The 21,508-nt window shown below is 59.3% G+C and overlaps 1 protein-coding gene across 8 annotated transcripts in view; it reads right to left on the bottom strand.

Moving 5' to 3' along the window:
* Window positions 1-21,508, bottom strand: part of GRM4 (glutamate metabotropic receptor 4) — a 115,068-nt gene that overhangs the window by 59,190 nt on the left and 34,370 nt on the right. For all 8 annotated transcript variants that reach the window (XM_070515083.1, XM_070515081.1, XM_070515078.1 and 5 more), the window contains exon 3: window positions 3,055-3,271. In XM_070515083.1, the coding sequence (XP_070371184.1) occupies window positions 3,055-3,271 (217 nt within the window). The remainder of the gene's footprint in view (window positions 1-3,054; window positions 3,272-21,508) is intronic.

The raw sequence follows: 21,508 nt of genomic DNA, 5'->3' as shown, positions 1-21,508 counted from the left end.
AAAACGGGCATAATTATGTCCCCTGCAGGACCCCGAGCCCGGCACACAGTAGGCACCCAGGACTTGCTGGACAAGCTCTGCCAGGGCTCTGCGGTGCCTCCTCAGCCTGGCGAGCTCACCCTCCCCTCGGCCCCGCTCCCCGGCGCTCCTGTGAGCCACTCACAGATGATTCATACTTCAGAGGCCGAATCAATACAATATACGGCCAAAGACATCTTTAATCTTTCGCAGGGATTAGGCTACAAGGTACAGCGGCCTCTTTCTACCAGTCGCTCAATTCTGATTTCAATTTGGCAGCTGGAGCGCGGCTTTCTCTCTCCTCTGCCTTTCACCCTCCTAAAGACGGTCCTCCAAATCACATTTCAGTGAGCAGGTGGGGCCGAGAGACCCAGCTGCCCGTCCTCAAGGGCCCCCGGGGCTGCCACCCTGCATGGGGGGACAGCAGGAGGCTCTGGGGATGTGGGAGGTCCGGCAGGTGGGAGGCCAGCCCTCAGCAGGGGGCGGGAGGCAGGGGCACGGAGAGGGGCCCCTGTGCCAGGACAGGAGCGCCCCACCTGGAGGCCCTGGCAGAGTAGCTTTTCTCTTATTTCTCTAGAAGTCCTTTTAAACAACATTGAGTAGACTTTATTTTTTCTAACTACCCAATGCCTGATTAGATGCTTTGTGGAAAATTCAAACAAAGAGTCTCAGCTTCAGCCCCACTGCAAGGCCCAGACCTCACCCCAATCCTGCGCTCTCCCGCTCCTAACACATCAGCATATGTCCCTCCAGGCCGTGTGTGTGTGTGTGTGTGTGTGTGTGTGTGTGTGTGTGTGTGTGCGTGTGTGTGTCAGTCATACCCCCATCCCTTGCACAGGGCTGGGCCATGTGGGTCTCAGTTAATGGGTGGGAAACAGGGGCAGAAGACAGAGTGACAAGAACACAGAAGCAGGTAAGACCTCTAGTCCAGGAGCCAGATGCCTGGCTTCAAACCCCTTCTCCACTGCTAACTTGCGGTGTGACTGGGTGCCACTTACTATTCGGCCTCTCTGTGCCTCAGCTTCCTCCCCTGTAAGATGGGGGCACCTCCCTCCTAGGGTAGGGACGATCACCCAGGTCGACAGGGGTAAAACAGGCGCTCAGGGTGTGCTGGGCACACAGGGAGGCTGGCTTAGTACTGGAGATGGCTTCCCGGTCCCTCATGGCAGGGACTGAACACGACTGAACACTAAGATTCTGGGCCTTCTGTCCCTGCCCCCATCAGGCACCTTTGTCCCCAAATCCTGCAGAGGTTGCACTTTTTTTCCCCCAAAGATTGGCCCTGAACTAACATCTGTTGCCAACTTTTTTTTCCTTTCTCCCCAAAGCCCCAGTACATAGTTGTATATTTTAGTTGTAGGTCCTTCTAGTTGTGGCATGTGGGATGCTGCCTCAGCATGGCCTGATGAGTGGTGCCGCATCCACGCCAAGGATCTGAACCAGCGTTTTGAAACCCTGGGCCGCTGAGGCAGAGTGCGCAAACTTAACCACTCTGCCATTGGGCTGGCCCCCAGAGGTCGCATCTTAAACAGAAAGGCAGTGGGCTTGTTTGGGGAAGGATTCAGGCCACAGGGAGGAGAGGAAGTGCCAGAGCAGGGTGGGTGGGGCCGGCCCAGAGAGAGGTGCCTGCTTCTGAGCAAAGGAGGAAAGAAGAGGTGGGCAGCCAGAGGGAGGGGCTGGCATGGGGAGGGCGTCTGACACTGCCACAGGGGGCCCTAGGGAGCTGCCGCCCACCTGCCCGGAGGTGGGAGGGGGTCCCGTCCACCCCCTGCTTCCCTCTGCCGGGGGCCCAGTTGCTGGAGTGGGGAGTGGCCCAGAGCGGCAGCCATCAGCCAGCACTGCCCCACTTCCAGGCCTTGCTCCCTCTCCACCAGGTCACAGGCACCGAGCTGCCTCAGCTGTACAATTAAAGGGGCTTATCTGAGATTTATAGCAGGATTATGCCCGCAGGGTGTTGCCAGCGCCAGCCTCTGGACACTCTGTGTTCCTTAGGAAAAGCAATTAAGAGTCCCAGGGTTATACGGGTATAAATATACAGATGCCATCCCCCAAGGTTGAGGGCACCACAGTGAGCTATTTAGAGACAGGGCCTTAGGAGGTGGGCACCGGGGGCCCCCCTCTGCAGGGAGCTGGGTCTGCCAGGAGGGGGCAGGGTCTCCTTGCTCCCCCCACACCCCATGCATGACAGGCGCCATCCCTCAGCCCCACGGCCCGCACTGAGCCATCCCTCTTGGCAAAGCTCGCCCAACCCAGGTGGATTCCCCCGACCCAGGGGCCGACCTGCTGCCCGGACGCCCCCGGTACCAGGTACCACAGCCCCTCCCTCAGCACGGCCATCAGTCTGATGCCCTCAGAGGCCCAGGCTTCAGGCCCGCGGAGCTCTGAACCCTTGTCACGTTAGCCTCCTTGCTTGCTCATAACTAAAAGCTTTACGACCTGGAGCTTCTAAGGACCGCAGTTAAGGGAATACAGTGAGCTTAATGGGGGAAAGGAGGCACGTGGTGAGTGGGGGACCTCGAGGAGAGCACATCACTTTCCAACACTTCCTCAGATCCACCCCGGGGGGCACCTACGTCACTGAAGCCACAGCCAGCACAGCCCTGCCCCTCACCCCCAGCAGACTGCTCCCTTCAAGGGACTCAAACAACCCTTGCTCCAAGAACCTGCCGGCTGGCCCCCTGGGTCCCTGAGACCCCCTGAAACAAGGCCACCTCCATCCCAACCCTGTTCCCTCCTCTCTGCCTGAGAACAAGCAGCTGTTCCACTGGCTCCCGTGCCAGGGACATTGATGGTCCCTCTGTCCGCCTGGCCACGTCTGCAAAAGTTATTCATACCCACCCCCTGGCCCAGGAGTCACGTCACCACCCGGTGAGGCCACAGGCCAGTCCCCAGCGCTCAAGGGAGAGACCGAGGCCCACGAGGAGAGTGGCTTGGGGCAGGCAGAGCCCACAGCAGGACCTGCGAGCGGCTCTAGTGCAGCGCTGGGTACCGTGCTGTGACATCCCCCCATCCCTAAGCGTGACCCACGGGACTCACCGTCCTCCCGCGACTTCTGGATGAAGGCCTCCACACCGCTCTCGCCGTAGCTGCCCTCCGAGGCCAGCGTGGACACGTAGTTCCACTTGAGGGCACGGACGATGTCCACCATGGCCTGGGCCTGGTACGTGTCCGAGGGCACCACACGGGAGAAGAAGTCGTAGCGGCTGTTGTCGCTCAGGTCGGGGGCTGTGGAGGCGTAGCTGATCTGGGGGATCTGGAGGCGAGAGGGGCCGCTGATGGGGGCAGCTGGCACCCCACCCTGCCCAGCCAGCACTGTGCCCTGCACACCAACCCCCTTCCCGTCCCCACAGCCTTGGGACCGTCCCAGCTCTTCCCACGGGCACCACCTCCTCCTGTCCTGGGGGAGACCCTGGGGCATGGACGGCATGGGTCCTCGCCCACTTATCAGAGGAGGAAACAGACCCAGAGAGGAGGGCCAAATGGTTAGTCGGCCCTGCCCCTGGCTCCAGCCTGGGGTCCCCGTGCCCCCCACCTCCACTCTGTTCTCCCCTGATCCTGGCCCCCTGGGGCCCTCGCCCTGTCCAGCAGGAGTGAGGCTGGCATCAGGCTGAGAAGTGACTGGTTCTCCTCCTCCAGAAAGTCTGCCCGCCTCACCTGGGTCCCGCGGCTGGTGGTCCCCCAAAGACACATACGTACATGCCACGGACACATACTCACACCCCAGGAGCCTCTGGATGTCTCAATTTACCTAAAGAGCTGGAAGATGCCCCCCTAGGAAAAGCCCCCAGTGGGTGAGATGGTTTGGCCTGGAGATGGGATGGGGGTGGGTGTCTAGAGGGGCCCTGAGGGGTCAGTTCATTTGGCCCATCTCCTTCCCTTCCCCCAGGCAGCCCCTCACATTACTACCCCCCAGGACCTGCCTCCAAGCTCCCCCTGGGCTCAGGCTCTTTCCTCCTGCCTAGCTCAGAGGGAACAGGGCCCAGGTTCCAGCTCCTCCCAACCCCAGCCCACCCGCCCTACAGACGGAATCCCAGGAGGCCAGGGTGGGCAGGGCCTCCAGAAAGCCCCTTTTTCACAGCCTGGGACACAGGGCCCAGAGAGGCCTCAGCAGCAGACGGCAGGCCTCCTGACCCCAGCCCCAGCTCCCCCAGCACAGAGCTCCGTCCTGCCTCCTCGGCCCCCACCCGGCCCGCCCCAGGCACAGGCAGATGTGGAGCCCTGACACTGCCCTTCCTCCTATGGCTGACATCCACCCATCCCCAAGGGATGTGGAGGGGCTGCGTGGACCCGCCTGCACTCCCTTCTCCCTGGCCCACACTCACCGCACCCCCGGGGCTGGCCCCCAGGCTCCCCAGAGCTGCTCAGGCCCACACTCTCCATTCCCTGCCTCAGTCCACACCAACACGTGCCCTTCCTGTGTGCCCTCTGCCCTGCTCTATGTTGTCCAGGGTGACAGGGTGAAGGCGTGGGCATACTGATCAGGGCCAATGTCAAATCTTAGACCTCATCTCCCTAAGGAATCCCTGAGATTCAGGCCCAGACAAAAGACTTGTGGCCAGATGTCAGTCTCGGTGGCAACTGAGGGTGGGAAATGGTCCAGGGGCAAGAGGATTCGGGGTGCCCCATGGACAAGTGGTTCCCCACCTGGTCTATGTGGAGGGTGTCCCTATCCCCAGGGACAGTGGGGGCCACCTTCCACTGAGGACGCACTAATCGGAAAGGGCATGGCCCAGCTCAGCCCCTGTGACGCCCTCCAGGTGGGCCCCAGCGGGCCCCTCACTGCCTCCCCTCACTGAACTCACTCATGGGAAAGGCCCACACCCCTGGGACCCTCGGGGGTGAGGATGGGGGCAGGGGAAACAGCTGACTGCTTTTCTGGATTTGCTGGGCAACTATGGCTTAACTCCCAAGCCCGCTCACTGTAGTTCCCGGGTCTTCATAAAATGGTTCGTACTGTGTTATTCACCGTGGCACCATTCTAACCTGGTGAAAGACGCCACGGTCATACAAGGAATACTACACAGCTGTGAAAAAGAACAGGGCAGGCTTCCACGCACTGCTCTCGAGGGCTCTCCGAGACACTGTGGAGTCAAAACAACAGCCACAAAGAAGCAGGTGCAGATCCACGTGCGAGCAGCACCCTGCTTATCATACGAGGGGCAAGAACGTACTCACACGCCCTCAAAGCAGCCCAGTCACCTCTGGGGAGGGGAGCAGGCAGCTGGGGGCAGAGCTGGGCGGGGACATTTCACCTCACACCCTTCGCACATTTTGCAGGTAGAACCAGGCAAACACAGCACCTGTTTAGAAAACAACTCCCACTTGAACCTTCATGAGCACACACGTCCCCTTTCTCCCCGTCAGCAGCGTCTGAACACGAGTCCAGTTCCCTCCGCCCTGGTGAGCACTTCGCCTGAAAACAGCTCCCTCGGAGATGTGGACTCCGGTGGATATTTGAGGACTGATTTTAAAAGTATTGTGATTTTTACAGTCTGATAATGGTTTTGTGGTTGGGGCTGGTTGGCTGGTGTTCAGAGTCCTTGTCTCAGAGTGGAGCTTCTCAGCATCAGCTGTCAACACTGGGGGGCTGTCCTGGGCATCGTAGGATGTTTAGCAGCATCTCTGTCCCCTAGATGCCAGTAGCAGACCCCTCTCCCAGCGGTGACAACAGAAAATGTCTCCAGACATTGCCAAATGTCCTGGGGTGGGGGCAAAACGGTCCCCAGTTGAGACCCACTATTTTAGAGAGATGTACTGAAATACTTAGGGATGAAGTGACATGATGACGTGTGGGATTTGCTTCCAAAGAATCACACTGGGAGCATGTGGAAGAAGAAATGACATTGGCCAAGAGCATGACAATGTTGCATGGCCCCAACGAGTACATGGGGGCTCGCCACCCCATTTGTTGTACTTTTGTACAGGTCTGAAATGGCTGGGTTTTTTTTTTTTATTTTTTAACAATAAAACAAAATACATGCCACCCCCAGGTCACCCTCTGAACAGAAGTGCCCAGAGTCCGGGGCTGGAGCTGGAGGAGGTTGTGGAGGTCACGGCGCCTGGACCGCCCGGCGTAGCCTGCTGCACAGCAGGTCCCGAGAGAAGATGGTTTTGTGGGTTCGCTCGCTGGCTTACCTCTCCGCCTGGTCCTCAGCACGGCGTGCTCACCACACACCCCAAAATCCACTCTCCTCCTAATTAGAAGAAGCTTGTCTCCTACTTCCAATGTTTTCTCCCAACACAGCACCCAGGGTCAAACGGTCCCACGCACAGCAGAGGGACAGGAGGCCAGGGAGGTCTCAGGGTTGGTGGCAGGACGAGCCGCTCACACAGGTGACTTCCCTCTATCGTGCCTCATTCCTCCTTACACGCCACCTCCCTACAGCACCTCCTGCTCAGGCACTCAGCACAGGCAGGGAGAGAGGATGCACAGAAGGACAGCGGGTATAGGACCCAGAGCCCTCCCCGGGGAGGCCAGCAGTGTTCAGACCCCAGGCCCCCGCCCCTGCCCCACTGCACCCCGCTTCTGTTTCCCATAAAGGTAGGAGGGCCAAGCATGGGCTTCCTGCAGGGTATGCATGGCAGCCTGCAGGAGTGCCCGGGCCCTGATTTCAGGAGCCCAAGAGGGGCCCCTGCTTGGCCCCCAACAATTCCTGAGACCCTGGAACAGGGACTCAGCCCTGAGATGGGGGAGGTGAGGTCGAACAGGGTCAGGGGATAGGCCAGCATCCTCTCACATGACCCCTTTGCCAGCTCTCCTCCTACCCCGCTCCCTGCAGGTTCTGGCCTCCACTCCAGGCCCTCCCAAGTTTCCCAGGGGGATGGTTTCAAGCAGAGATTTGGGAGCTAAGCTGCTCAGGTTCAAATCCAAAGTCTGCCACCCACCAGCTGGGAAACGTTGGGCAAGTTTCTTCACCTCTCTGGGCCTGTTTCCTCAGCTGCAAAGTGGGAATGATCACAATCCCTTTCTCACGAGGGTTGCATGAGGGAATCCATGTGGGGCGTGCAGGGCAGCACCTGGGGGGAAGCAAGCACTCAGAAGCTTAGCCCTTCTGTGAGCTGTTACCCCTCCCTCTACACTTCCTCCCAGCAGCGCTCTCCTCTTGGCCCTCTCTGACTCCTTTGCCTCCTAGGACTGGCCCCTGTGCCTCCACTCCCCTCCCCAGCTCTCTCCCTGCCGTCCTGTAGTTGTGGCCATGCTTAGTGGGGACTCCTCCTGCTGGCAATGCTGATGGCTCCCGGCTCCCTCTCGGTCCCACCCCAGCCTGGAGTGGAGGTGGGGAGAGGCAGGGACCGCCCTGGGGACACCATGGGCAGGGTTACTGTGACAACTTGGCCCAAGTGGGGCTCCGATGTCTCCTCAGCTCTCACTGTCTCTGCAGCCCAGCTGGAGGGTGAGGGGACACCCCATTAACATTCTCCTCCCACAAGAGCAGCCGGAGAGCATGGGGAGGCCGCCATGCCCGCCCCACTGCCAGCTCCTCCATCTCTCCGCCTCCCTCTCTCCTCCCTCCTACTGTCACCCACAGAGCACCTACTGTGTGCTGGGCACTGTCCTAGGTGCTGGGGACATTCCCACCTCCTGTCATACCCTCAGGGGCAGGAGTCAGCCAGAACCCAGATTCCAGCAGCACCTGACCCACCACAGGGGTCCTATGCTAGGTCCATCTGTCTGTCCTCTCTTTCCTCTCTGTCTTCCTCTGCCCACAGAGCCCAGGACCTCATCTCCCTACATCCAAATCTTCCCTGTGTGGCAAAGCCCAGCTCTAACGTTGCCTCCTCCAGGCAGCCCTCCCTGGGCCCTTGTCCTCCAGAGAGCCTGTTCAGACCTCCCAGAGCTCCGAGTCAGGCTGCTCCAGGGTCCCCGGGCACGTCCTCGTGGGTGTTAGGAGACTTGGGCTACTTGTCAAGTCAACAGGCATTCTAAAACTCCCCCAGGTGCCGGGAAAGGCAACACGAGGAGATGAAAAGGGGAACTGGATTCATCCCACCCTGGGGAGGGGCCCTGAGTGACACACAGTGTGTCTGCAGCTGGCACCCAGTAGAGTCTTGCGCTCACAAAAGGCGTAAGTGACTGAAGGGGGCGGGAGTGTGTGAATAAACCTCTCTCCCTCTCTGGCTGCTGGGGTGACAAGGCGCTTCCTGCCACGTGGGGAAAGACAAAAGCTGCTTCTGAGCTTGAGCAGCACTGAAGATGAACGCCAAGTGCATCTGTGTGTGTGCATACAAACACACACGCACACAGCATGCGTGCACACACAGCTTGCACACACACACGAGCACATGCTGGAGCATGTGTCCTGAGCACACGAGTGCACAGCACAGTCATTCATTTATTCCTCCCACCACTAGTCACTGAGCACCAGCGGCCGTGGTTCTGAGTGCCGGGGAGAGGCAGGCGGACACTCTGCCCTGGCGGGGCTCCCAATCCAGACAGAGGCAGGCGGCACAGAGGTGACACGGAGCTGTCAGATGGGGGTAAGTGTCCAGGAGAAAAAAGAAAGGAGGAGCAGGGGATTGTGAGCGAGAGAGGGCTCCCCTTCCCTCCTCTTCCCTAATGCTGGGCACAGCACCTAAGCTTCCAGCACACTGGGGCCAGCCTGCCCGGGACTCTGGGACCCAGCATTGCCATCCAGCTGTGCAACCTTAGGCAAGTGAGTAGCCTCACTGAGCCTCAGTTTTCTCCCCTATAAAGTAGCCACAGTACCAACTGAGAGGGCTGCACTACTGAATACACACGAAGTGCTTAAAACAGTGCACAACGCATGGGGGCCCCTGGCAAATACTCGATACAGTCATGCCGCATAACGATGTGTCGGTCAACAATTGGCCGCATATATGACAGTGGTCCCATAAGATTAGTACCATGTAGCCTAGGTGTGGAGAGGGCTATACCGTCCAGGTTTGTGTAAGCGCACTCTACAATGTTCACACAATGACTAAATCACCTAACGACGCATTTCTCAGAACATGCCCCCGTCAAAGCAATGCACGACTGTAATATTATTAGAGAGGGAGGCAAAGCTGGGAACTTGTGCCCATTTTGCAGGTGAGGAAACCGAGGCTCAGAGAGATGAAAGTGCCCTCTGAGCATCAGAGTCAGGAGATATCAGAAACAAAGTACAGAACAAGCCACTCTGTCTCCCTGTTCCCTTCCCCAGACCTGGCCTCGGGCCCGGCTCACCTTCCCAGCTGACACTGATCTCCTGTTCCACCCACAAGCAGGCCGGGCAGTCACAGATTGAGGCTGGGATCCACCACTGGCTGCCGGTCCAAGCCAGAGCTCAGAGACCTCAGGATCCACATCTGCCCGCCGAGGCCCCTCTCGCTCGCGGAGGAAGGGACCCTGCATGGGCAGGCAGGCCCCAGGGTCGGCTGCCTGCTCCTTGCCCTTCTGATCCCGACTGCTCGAGGCCTCAGCTGCCTGCATGGCTCTCAGCATCCACTGTTTCTCCCAGAGAAAAAAGGCAGCCAGGCTCTCAGGTACATGAAAGCTGCAGGGGCAGGACTGCGTGGTTCAGAGAGCAGGCCGGAGGAGAGAGCCTGCTTCCAGAGGCTCGGGGGCACCACCCGGCACCCCTCGCCCCACGAGCCATGCACCCTCTCCCAAGGGGCCTTCACTCAGAGACACAGTGTCCAGAGGAGCCAGAGGTGCTGCCAGCTGCACCTCCACCCTCAAGGGGCCTCAGGAGGGACCCTCCGGTGGGGCAGAGTGCATCTCTGAGAGCCGGGCGCACAGCAGGCGCTCCACACAGCCTCCCAGAGCCGCAGACCCCCTCCCAGCCAGGTGCTGAGGACATAGATTCCAATCACAGACCTTCAGAACCCCAGCCTGGTTGGGCTGGAAAGGACAGTCTCACAGGGAAACGCCTCCAGGCTGGAGAGCGGGGGGCAACAGGGACTCACTGGGCCCCCCAGGGGAGCCGTGGGAGAGTCAGACTGCGGGCCCTGAGGAGAGAGCGGGCGTTGATGCACGGGACAGGGTGTAGACGGACTGAAGAGGGGAAACGGGGTGGGACAAAGAGGGAGACACAGGGACAAGGGGGTTCAAGGCAGCTGGGAAGGGCAGCCATGGTGAGAGCCTGGGGGCACAGCAGAGCGGCTGCAGGGAGACACGATGCACTGACGGCCCCCCGCCCTCAGCCCTGACCAGGCCCATCTCCCACGGGGACCCTGGAGTTCAAGAGCAGAAGGCAAGAGTGACCCAACAGCTCCGGACAGCCCCAGGGAGGCCTCACACAGCCCTACCCCCATGGAGATGCCCCTCTACCACCACCAATTACCAAAGAACAGAGAAGGGACTTCCAAGGTCTGGGGGAGGTGGGGGTGGGAGGGGCACCCAGGGCAGGGGGCTAGGCTGGCATCTGGGTGGTCTTTGGAAAAACAAGGAGAGGCCCCAAATAGGAGGATGGGCTGCTGCCTGCCTCAGGGCTTCCTCCAGGGCCACACGCTGGGGCCTTCCCCACACCCACTGGGCCACTCAGGGGCCACTGGCCTTCCCCGCAGACCCTCTGGGAGTCCAAGTCAGGCGGGCCTGGGCTGCTCACTTCAGGAGGCCCTCATTAATCAGGTCTCGTTCCTCTGCTCTGCAGACACAGACCAGCCACCAACTCCCAGCCCCGAGTATCCAGTCACTCGAGGGCTCCAGCCTACACCCCAGTGCAATCCATCAGTCTGCCCGGCCCACGCTGGGCTAGGCCCGACCCAGCCCTCTGCTGGAGCTGAGCCCACAGGCCTCCCCACCCCGGGCACTCAGCCTCCCGCTCTGCCCCTCCCCAGGCGTGGAGACTGGGTAGCCCCGGGCCTCCTCTGCTCCCGGCACACAGGCTGCTTCCTCCCTCACCAGGGCCTGCAGCATTTCCCCACTGTGACCGAGAAGTGGACATCAGGGTCCCCGAGATGGCAGCTATCTTAAAAGATGGCAAAATTTGCCCCACAAGGCCCATGCGGTCCCTTCACCTTGGCTGCGCCTGTGGCCTCCAGCTTCCCCCTCCTACGCTTTCCCAGCCCACCCACCGTCCCCAGAAACTCCATTGGTTCATTCATTCACAGTTTACTGAGCACCTGCTCCGTGCCGAGCACAATCTCTGGCACCAGGCTGGACACACACAGACAGATTCCTGCCTTCAGGGAGCGCTTCTAGCGGGAGAGAGAACCAATAAACAAACATGCACACGACTGATGCTGGAGGCTGGTCCTCAGAGCCGTCCAGACATTTCCAGCTCCTGCCTTCCTGGCAGGTGGTAGACTTCGACACCCTGCCCCAGTGGTTGGCTGGGGCAGGTGACACGTTCTGGCCAAGGAGCCGGGAGCAGAAAATGCGATCACTTTGGGGCCAGAGCAGTTAATTGTGCAGGGTACACGTTCCCTCTGCTACTGTGACCGGCAATGTTCCAGACCAGCCTAGGTCCCGGAGGAGACGGGGCACAGCACTCAGCCCACTCGTGTACACACGTACTGTAGCAAGACTCAGGCTTATGTATTTTAAGCCACGGAGATCTGGAGGCTGTTTGTTCTCGCAGCATCGCATCACCAGTACTGACAGACACACGGGGCACAAGCATGATGCTCCAGCTCCAGGAGAGCCAGCAATGAGTCTTATTTATCTCCACCTCACGAACCTGGATGTGTCAGGCTCACACTCATCACAGGCTGGGTTGGGCTGAACTGAATTCAATTCACACAAACACACACACACATACACACACGCAACCAGCATCGGCATCACGAGAACTAGCATTTGTTGAGTCTGACTATGTGCCAAGAGCTCTCCTAAGTGGTGTTATATGCTTTAACACTTTGAATCTTACAATAACCATATGAAATAGGGCCTCTTATTCTCCCCGTTCTCCCAAAACTGAGGTACAGAGAGGTTAAGTAACTTGCTCAGGGCCACACAGCTAGTGAGTGGCTAACCCAGGATTTGAATTCAGCAGGACCATTCCAGAGCCCATGCTACCAACTGTCACATAAAACCTCAGCCTCCCCCTTACACAAGTGGGCTTGCACACACACACACACAAGATCTGAGGTGATGCCGACAGCCTCCAGTGACAAGGAGGGCCGCCCACATGTCCTGTGCGGCAGGGTCTTCAGAGAGCAGAGGGCAGAGCCAGCCCTACTTCCCCTCGGGTGCAGCCCCCGCCTCCACTCCTGGCTGTCACACCATGGGCTGAAGTGGCCCATCTGTCTCCCACACAAAGGACGGGGCAGGGGTGGGGGCCAGGGGCCCAGGAGGGTTGTGTAAAAGGCTCTGCTCTGGGCAACAGCTAATTTCTAAACATAATTATTAATTTCATGCTTATCATATGCAAACCTCTGTCTCCCAGACGAGATGAAATTGATTTAATTAGAAATTCCATCATCAAGCCTTTTGGATCCAAGCTTTTAATTAGGACCACCAACTCCACCCAAGGCTTCCGGAGAGTGGGCGCTCAGCCCCGACTTCTCCCCGAGGCCCCAGGCATAGCCAGGACATATGGGCACCTCCACAGCCACCGGCGCCCCACGGACCAGGTCAAGGCCCCCGGCCAGGACCCCATCCATCATCTCCCACGCCCTCAGCAGGGTCTCACAGTCACAGTGGCCTCTTTTTTCTCCTGGCATCATAATGGGGAAATAGCTTGGGAAAAGCTCTGAGCATCTTGCAGCCGGAAGGACTGGGGTGTTTAAGGTGGGCTGGTGACGGGAGAGACAACAGGCCTCCTGTTTTCCGGCATCATTTACATACCTGAGTTCCTGTGGGAGCCCCTGCCAGGTGTGAATAACATGTTCTTTACAGTTCCGTTCAGGGCAGTCTGTCAAAACTAGCAGCAACACTTGGCATTTTAACAAAGTATCTTCAACACATTACCTCTGACTTCATCTCCAACCACTGCCACCTTGGCTTTGCTCACGTGGCTCCAGCCACACTGGCCTCCTCACTATACCATGAACATGCCAGGGACACTCTACCTCACGGCCTTTGCACTGGCCAGTCTCTCTGCCTGGATGCTCTTCCTCCAGATACATACGTGGCTCGCTCCCTCACGTCCTTCCCTTCAAGACTGCTCAAACATCACCTTCTCAGCAAGGCCTTTCGCGACACCCCCATTCCCTCCCCTCACCCATCTCCACCTCCCCTGCTTTGATTTTCCCTATTACAATGATCACCTTCTGACATGATCTATATTTACTTACCGATCTCATTTATTATTCACCTCCCCTGAAATATCAGTTCCATGATTATCCACCTCCCCCAAACGTCAGTTCGACGAATCCAGGGACCGTTTTTACTCCCTACTGTGCCTCGGATGCCTGGCACAGCACTTGACACAAGGCAGGTGCTCAGGCCATCCACACGACCACCTGAGGACACGCTCCACAGTGTCGTGAGCACCTGAGACAGGTGAGGAAACTGAGGCTCAGAGTCTCAGGGCCTTGCCAGATCACAGAGCTAGTCAGTGGTGAGTCCAGATTCCCAGGTGGTCTGACGCTTGGCCTGGGCAAGCCAATGGCATTGCTCTGCAATAAGCAGGCTGCTCCACATGGAAGATGCTCGGGGGTCCCTCCCCCGCCCAGGGCCTGGCAGGACCCTCCTTCTGCATCCCTCACTCTGTCCCCCTGATTTCACATCGACACCTCAGAAGGCAATCACTGGGGGACCGCCCCACGCCCCCTCTGCCTCCCCCTCCCCGAGGCCACCAGCCTCTTATCAGGAGAGCAAGCAGACACTTGGATTAATTTCCAGGCCTGCTCTGAATTATGTTTTCCAGGAGAGAACCAGACAGACGCGGGCAACAGGCTTTTGAACAAATATTTCCCCAGAAAGCGCTTTATTCAGTCCCTGGTCTCACCCTTTTAAACAGTATATGTATTCTTAGGAGCCCAGGCAATAAAAGGGGGGGGCCGGTAAGGCAGGGAGGCTGGAGGAGAATCGAGGGCGCAGCGAGGAGAGGCTCGGCTGGGCTGACAAAGGCGACTCCCGCTCGGGGATCGCGCCGGGAAGAGCGGAGAGCGGCGGGGTGGGCGCTGGGCCACAGCAAACAAGAGCCTCAAATCAGCACGTGTCCTATTTCAGGAGCGCAATGTAGATCGATAAATTACACTCACTTCTGCGGTGCTACATGCTGACTCCGTAACCTTGTCAAGAGTGACACGTGTGGGAGGAGGCGGGGGACCAAGGAGCCCGGAGCCTGGGGGAGGGCCAGGCCCTCAGGGAGCCGCATGGGGCTGCAGCGACTGGGCCCCTTCTCCAGGAAGGGCTCAAGGCCCAAGTCCCCCGAGGTGAGAAGCATGCTGCCACTCCCTCTGCCCACCGCCTCGCTGTGTGGCCACGGGCAAGCCACCTCCCCTGAGAGCCATGGTCTCCTTATCAGTCAAGTGGGCACAGGGGCGGGAATCTGAGCTCTGTCAACCTCACTGTGACGCACATGGGAAGATGGACGTTAAAGCTTGGACAGAGGGAAGAAAACCCCCAGGATGCTGGGAGCCATTATTACACATTTACACACACCAGGTGTGCAGGTGCTAACACAGACGCTCCTTCTGTTCATCCTCACAGCAGCCCTGAGGTCAGAACCATGGTCCCAATTTATAGGAGAAGCTGCAGCCCAGAGAGCCGAGGAAGATGCCCCAATCACCCAGTGTTGTCTGACGCAAGGCTGGGCTTTCCCTGAGCCACCGCGGTGCCGGGGACCCGGGGGCCTGCAGCGCTGGGCGCTAGGCCACACCCAAGTGTCCAAGGGGCAGGGGGCTCGGGACCAGCCCAGGGTGGCTGCAGTACCCCAGGGGGCCAAGCTGAGGGTGTGGCTGAGCAGGGGGCGGGGACAGCAGGCAAGAGGCTGCTCGGTGTGAGCGGCAATCAGAGGACCAGTAGCTGTCGCTTGATAAACAACTCCTCCGCGCGGAGCGCTTCACGGCGATTATCTCATTCTGTCCTCCCACGCTAGCTCCCTGAAGGGAATGATATCTACACCTTCATTTTTCAGATGAGAAAACCGAGGCCCAAGAAAATACAGAAACAAACTCACACAGCAAGTGGCAAAGCAGGATTTGAACCCAGGTCTGTCTGACTCCAGCACCTGGGAGCTCTCAGCCCCGTGACCGCCCGGCCGGTCTCCCGCTCACGCCCCGCCGCCTGCCCTTTGCCCACACCGTCCCCGCACCTGGGAAGCAGCCAGGATGGGGAGTCCTTGCTCTAGGCCTTTCCCCACCGCTCCCCAAGCATGCTGCTTCACGCCTCTGAGCCTCAGTTTCCACCTCTGTCCAGTGGGGGACCCCTGCCCCCTGGACTCACAGGGTAAGGGCAGAGGGAGGGCCCTCCACAGGGTGGGCGTGGCATCCCAAAGCCTCTTCCACAGAGCCCGATGACGAGGTCAGGGCAGGGCCAGGAGGACCCCAGAGAGTGGGGAGCGCCTGGGCCGTCTGGAATTACGCCGTGTCCTGCTGACCACCACACACAGACAGCGCCGGGGATGGAGGCGTGGCCAGGCGCAGAGAAAATTAACCACAGCGTCTGCCCATTGCTCTCCCAAGTCAAGTTAATGTGCTGCGCCGGGTGTAATATATGGCTCTGTATTAATATAATATGATATAATGGGATGTATTAACATTATTGAACACATGAGCCGATAAAAGCCACATCGCCATCACTCCGTGTAATTTATGTCACAGCCAGGGCCAGAGCCAGGCTGCAGCGGGGAGCCCCTGGAGCTCCGGGCCTTCAGCTGGGGAAAGGGGGCCTGAGCCCTGGGAAGGGGGCACAAAACCAGCTCGGCCGGAAGGAGCGGCCCAACAGGCCCACCAGGTGACCCTCGGCCAGGCTACAGGTGGTAGTTTGGGGGCTCTTGGCATTTGACCCCGTGGTGACACGTGACCGTGCAATCCCTCCGCCTGGCTGCCCGGCTCCTTGCTCCCCTGGGGCCCTCCTTCCTCTCAGGCAGCCCCTCCTCAGCCTCTGTGGCTGATCCTGAACCCGCAACCCCGGGGCTCAGTGCTCCGTCCCCTCTCTCTCCGCTCACCCCCAGGCCACCTGTAGCCTGATGACGCCCCCTGAACTCCAGGCCCCCGCCCACCGCCTGCTCCCCTCGGCCGTCTAATGGGACCCCCAGGTCTGCCGGGTCCTTCCCAGCCAGGTAACCACGGCTCAGGCCAGCGTCGGACACGCCCTGGACACCTCTTTCTCCCACACACCACACCTGATTTATCAGCAAATGTTATTGGCTCCACCTTGAGAACAGATCCAGAATCCAGCCTTGGCTCACCTCCTACCCCTGCCCCCAGCCGGCCACGGCTCTGGCACCTCGGGCCTGGACTATTGCAGTAGGCTCCTCATTGGCCTCGCCCTCCCACATGACCACCCATCCTCCACAGGCACAGTCCATTCCGCACCTGGCCGCCAGAGCGACCTGCTTAAAACCTAAGTTAGATCATGTCCCTCCTCTCCTCAAGAGGCTCCCGTCTCAGACAGAGGGGAAGCCAGTGTCTTTCGATGGCTCACGAGGCCCTACATGGTCTGCCCCCTAGACTCCTGACCTCACCTCGCTCTGCTCCAGCTACCTCGGCCTCAGGCGGCTCCTCCCAACACACCAGGCAGGAGCCCACCTCAGGGCCTTTGCACTGGCTGTTCCCACTTATCCTGCCTGCAATACTATACATTTCATTCATGTATCCTCTTGATTGTCTGCCTCCCCACTGGAATGTCAGTCCCATGGGGACAGGGGTTTTTGTCTCCTTAGTCACTGCCGTAGCCCCAGGACTTAGGACAGTGCCTGGCATCAAAGCCCTCATCTTGCAGGCTCTGCAAGTAAATATGGCTGATCAGTGAATGAATGGAGGAACCAGAGCAGCCATGTGCTTTCACCTGATCCTCAGAAATGGGTTTCTCTGGGCCAGCTCTGTGGCCTAGTGGTTAAGTTCAGTATACGCTGCTTCAGCGACCCAAGTTCAGTTCCTGGGCGTGGAACTACACTGCTCTGTTAGCAGCCATGCTGTGCTGGCGGCCCACATACTAAAATAGAGGAAGACTGGCATGGATGTTAGCTCGGGGCGAATCTTCCTCAGCAAAAGAAAAAGAAAAAAGTGAGTTTCTCTACGAGATTCTGTTGGGGAAACATCTCTGCTTCTAAGAAAGAGGTGGAAAACCACTGGCCTGGTCCAGATGAGGAAACTGAGGAATGGATAAGCCAAGGGGCAGCAATGTAGCCAAGACCACAGGGAGGGCTGGCTGCCAGCCACTCGTGGAGTTCACCCCTCCCCCGCCCACCCCACTGACCCAGCACAGCCTCTGTGGGACCCTGGGATGGAGCCAGCTGCTGAGCACACAGCCTGGGGGTGCCTCCACCTCCACCGGCTTCTCCGAGTCCCAGCTGCCCCACCGCTGTCCACCGGCACTGGGGGCCCCTTGCTCTGACCCAGCCCTCGTCAGCCCCCTCAGGAAGAGGCCAATGGGCGGGTATCCCCCCAGGGTTCCCTCCTGGGGGACATTTGCTGTGGAAGCCCCACCTCCATCTGCAAAATGAGGGAGGGCTTCTGGCACCTGGCAAGGGTGGAGGTGACAGGGGCCGCCCACCCATCACTCATTCATTCAAAATCTATGTTCCGAGCTCCCACTCTGTGCCCGGCACCGTGGGAGGCACTGGGGAGCCAGAACGAGCAAAAGCAAAGTCCTGTCGTCGCAGAGCTGAGTCCAGTGGGAAACAGGGTCTCTACCCAGATACGCACACCAGCACATACACAATCAGCCTCTGAGAAGTGCCGGGAAGAAGAAGCTGGGGGCCTGTGAGAGCTGGAAAAATGGCCCAGATCTGATCAGGGCAGCCAAAGATGGCTCCCTGCGGAGGGGCAGTAAGCTGACACCTGAAGTATGGGTAGGTAATACCCAGGTGAAGAGGGAAGGGAAGAGTATCCTGGACAGAAGCGGCAGCAGGTACAAAGGCCCTGTGGCCGAGAACCCATGGCAGGTTCAGAACTGAAAGGTAAAAATAGAGAGGATGGGAGAGTTCAGCATGAGAGGAGGCTGTGGAGGGAACAGATCGAGGGGGCAAGCTGGGAGCCCGGGAGAGCAGCGGCAAGGCTACTGCACTCTTCCAGCTGAGAGGTGAGAGCGGCCTGGGCCAAGAGTATCTGTGGAGACGGAGAGAAGTATGGCCCTCCCCATAAGCTCTCCAGCTCCCAAGTGTCCCCCTCCTCGTAGCAAACACTTGGGAGCCCCTGCCTAAACCCTGAGCCCACCAAAAACCAAAGGACGGGCCTGGGGCCAGGACATAGGCACACGAGCTCTCCAGGGCCAGCTGCCCATTCCTTCAAGACAACCGGGCTCCTGGGGCTTCTCCAGCCACCCCGTGACATCAGCAGGCAAGGAGGGGGCCAGGGACCAGCCCAGAGCAGGAGGAGAAGCCGCCCTGCCTGTCACCTCCCTCGGTGTCACCCTCCACAGCTCTGTGAGAAAGCCACGAGGGAAGAACCGAATTCCAGTCTGTCACCAACTCGCCCTGTGACCTCGAACTCGACCCTCTTCCTTCCTGCTCCCCAGGTTTCTCAGCTAATAATCACAACAGCAACAACTAAAGTCTCAGCTCCCTTTACTGAGTGCTTGCTCCGTGCCAGGCGCTGTCCTCAGCACTGTGTGCGTTCATCTAATGTCCTCGCCAGGGACCTGTCAGAGACACAGGTGCCAGCATTCAGCCCACTCACCCGCAAAGGAACCGGGGTCCAGAGAAGCTCGATGACTTGCCCAGAGATAAGCATCCGCTAAGTGGCCAAGCCCGCATTGGAACCCTCGCAGCTGGGCTGTCTGCCATCACACCCCGCTGCCCCCCACAGAGAGGGATTACACTGAATCCCCTCCAAGACCCCCCAGCTCTGGAGCCGCCTCCTGGGATTCTCAGCCCAGAAGTCGGACTCCCGCCTAGAAGGCCCAGCTTCTCCCAAAGGGCGCCAGGATGAGCCGGGTGGCCCTCTCCCAGGCCCTCCCACTTCTCTGCACCCTCTGCAGAATCTTCCAGATGTTCCATTCGGTTCAGCAACCACATTCCACCTGCCCACAGAGGGCCAGCTATTGGGACGCAGTGGGGACAGGACTATATTCAGTCCCCAGGCTCAGGGGCCCTGTCACCCACGGAGGTAACCTGCTCGCTAAGGCACCTGTCCCATCTCCTTCCATTCTTCCTGCTGCTCCTCCACGGGTGCGTCCTGTGGTCACCTCCCAGGAAAGCCGCCTGCGGGCCTCATCTCAGGTCTGCTCCCAGGGGCCGATCCGGGATGGTGCCTTCCACCATCACCTCACTTAATTTATTCCTAACAACACCCTTCGACATAGATATTATTACTGTGTCTTATAGGCGAGGACTCAGAGAGAAGTCGTCCATCCTCAGTCCGTCAGCTACTGTTTGAAACACGGGCCCAGCAACGCCAGGGGCAGAAACTCTCCCCATGTTGCCCGCCCTCCCTCGGAGCCCCTGGCGAGACGTCTGGGTCCTGTCCAGACAATGACAGGACAAGTAGGAGATGCCCACAGGCTCTCCCTGTCCCAGGCCAGTGTGTCCATTTTCCTGGTGATCTGAGCTGACACCTCTCTCTGAGAGGGAAGCCCCAAGTGGTTCTTGGCCCCTTCCACCCTGTCCCACCATCCAGGCCCCTGCCCCAGAATCTCCAGGAAAGCCAGAGGGTTGACAAAGCTCTGCCCGTCAACCCCGGCCTCAGTGGGTCCCACTGGGGCAGCCTCTAGCGGCAGAGCCTGGAGAGGGGTCCTCCCGAGGTGCCAGCAGACAGCGGGCATCTGCAGAGTAAATTCAGAGGAGCCGAAGCTCGGCCAGAGTCCCCCAAGCATCTCCCCCCACCTGCTGCAGGGTCCAATATCCCCATCTCTGGGATCAACAGTGAGTTTCTGCTCAAACCCACTCATGTTACCGTGAAGAGGGGAGCCTCTAACCACAGACTCCTAGATGAGGAGGGTGGGATTGCCCCCGGCCGCATCCCTGACAGAGGCCTCTGGCCTCTGCTTGCTCACCTCCCATGATGGGCAGCTCACCACTTCACATGGTAGCCCGTTCCAGCTCCAGTGCCTGCTGGGCTATTGGGGGCTCTGAGCTGCAATCTGCATCCCTGTCACTTGCATGTGCTTCTAGGTCTGTTCTCTGGAGCCACAGAGACCCAGCCTGTGCCCTCAGCCTGTGCCCCTGAGGCTCCTTTACTCTCTACTGCATTTACACCTGACCTACAGCCCTGCTCGGGCATCCAGCCTGTTCTCCTTCCCTTGGTGGCCCAGGTCTGCACGTGTGCACACGTGGACACATGGAGGACACATGGGTCACACCCAGGCAGGAGCCCCACTTAACACGTGAGTCAGGTCACATCGCTCCTGCCCCAAACCCTCCTCACTTGGAAGGAGAGCCAGGCCCTGTGGGCCCTGCTGCCTCACTGGCCTCAGCTTTAACCAGCCCCCCAAAGCACTTCCCTCCGGCCACATTGGCCTCCTTAAACTGTCCCTGCACACTCGGGCATGGCCCAGCCTGACAGCCAGCACCCCCTGCCCCGCTGGTTTCTCCCCTCAGAGCACAGAGCACACTCTTCCACTCCATTCACGTTTCGCATCAAGCATCACCTTCTCAGAGAGGTTGGCACTGAACAGCTCATCTGAAGCAGCCCCGCCCCACGCCCTGTCCCCTCACCCACAGCCCTCCTCACTCTGACTTTATGTATCTCCCTTTGAGGACGTGTCTGGCTCGGCCTCTCAGCTGTGCCTCACAGGACTGGCCACCCTGACAGCCTATGAGGCACAGGGGCCGAGACTCCCGGATGCTGGAGGTCAGGAGGGTGCCCTCCCCTGGCCCAGGCTGCAGGGCCATCCATCCTGTCTGGCATCTCTCCTTCGCCCAGCCCCTTCCTCCAGCTCAGGCCTGGAGATGAGGAAGACAGTGGGAGGTCCCCCAGGGTGGGCTGGGAGTAGGGAGAGTCAGGAGCCCACTGGGAGTGGTCTCTGGCCCCACAGGCTGCAAGGAACCAAGCAGTTAAAAGTCTCCCTATGGTCCCTCTCTGGGCGGCCAAGGCCAGGTGGACAGCTCCGGACCATCCAGTCTCATCTGCAGAGCATCAGCTGATGGTGGCCGGGGCCAGGGAGGAGGAAACGCGCACTCCCACGGACACACACCCAGGACCCCGCCCTGCCAGACCCGCAGGCTCAGTGTCAGTCCACCAAACCAAAGGACTGCACCCGTGTGTGCCACAGGGATGTCCTGGGAAGCCACACGTGTGCACGCACACACACACACACACTCAAGTGCTCACCACGCCCACTCCACATAGAGCAGGTACACAGACACGCATGCATGCACACACAGAGAAGTACATCCGAGTCACACACACGAAAACACAGACACACAGCGTGCTCTGAGACAGGCAAGCACACCCAGGGACACACATGCACGTGGAATACCTGAGACACCCACCCCACCTTCAGGAACACGGCTCACACAGGCGTGCCCAGGAGGCACTCCCTGAGTTCTACACA

The sequence above is a fragment of the Equus asinus genome, chromosome 8 (assembly GCF_041296235.1).
Source record: "Equus asinus isolate D_3611 breed Donkey chromosome 8, EquAss-T2T_v2, whole genome shotgun sequence".
NCBI classification, from domain to species: Eukaryota; Metazoa; Chordata; class Mammalia; order Perissodactyla; family Equidae; genus Equus; species Equus asinus.
The sequence above is the reverse complement of the archived record's forward strand: the minus strand, read 5'-3'. Positions and strand labels throughout refer to the sequence as shown.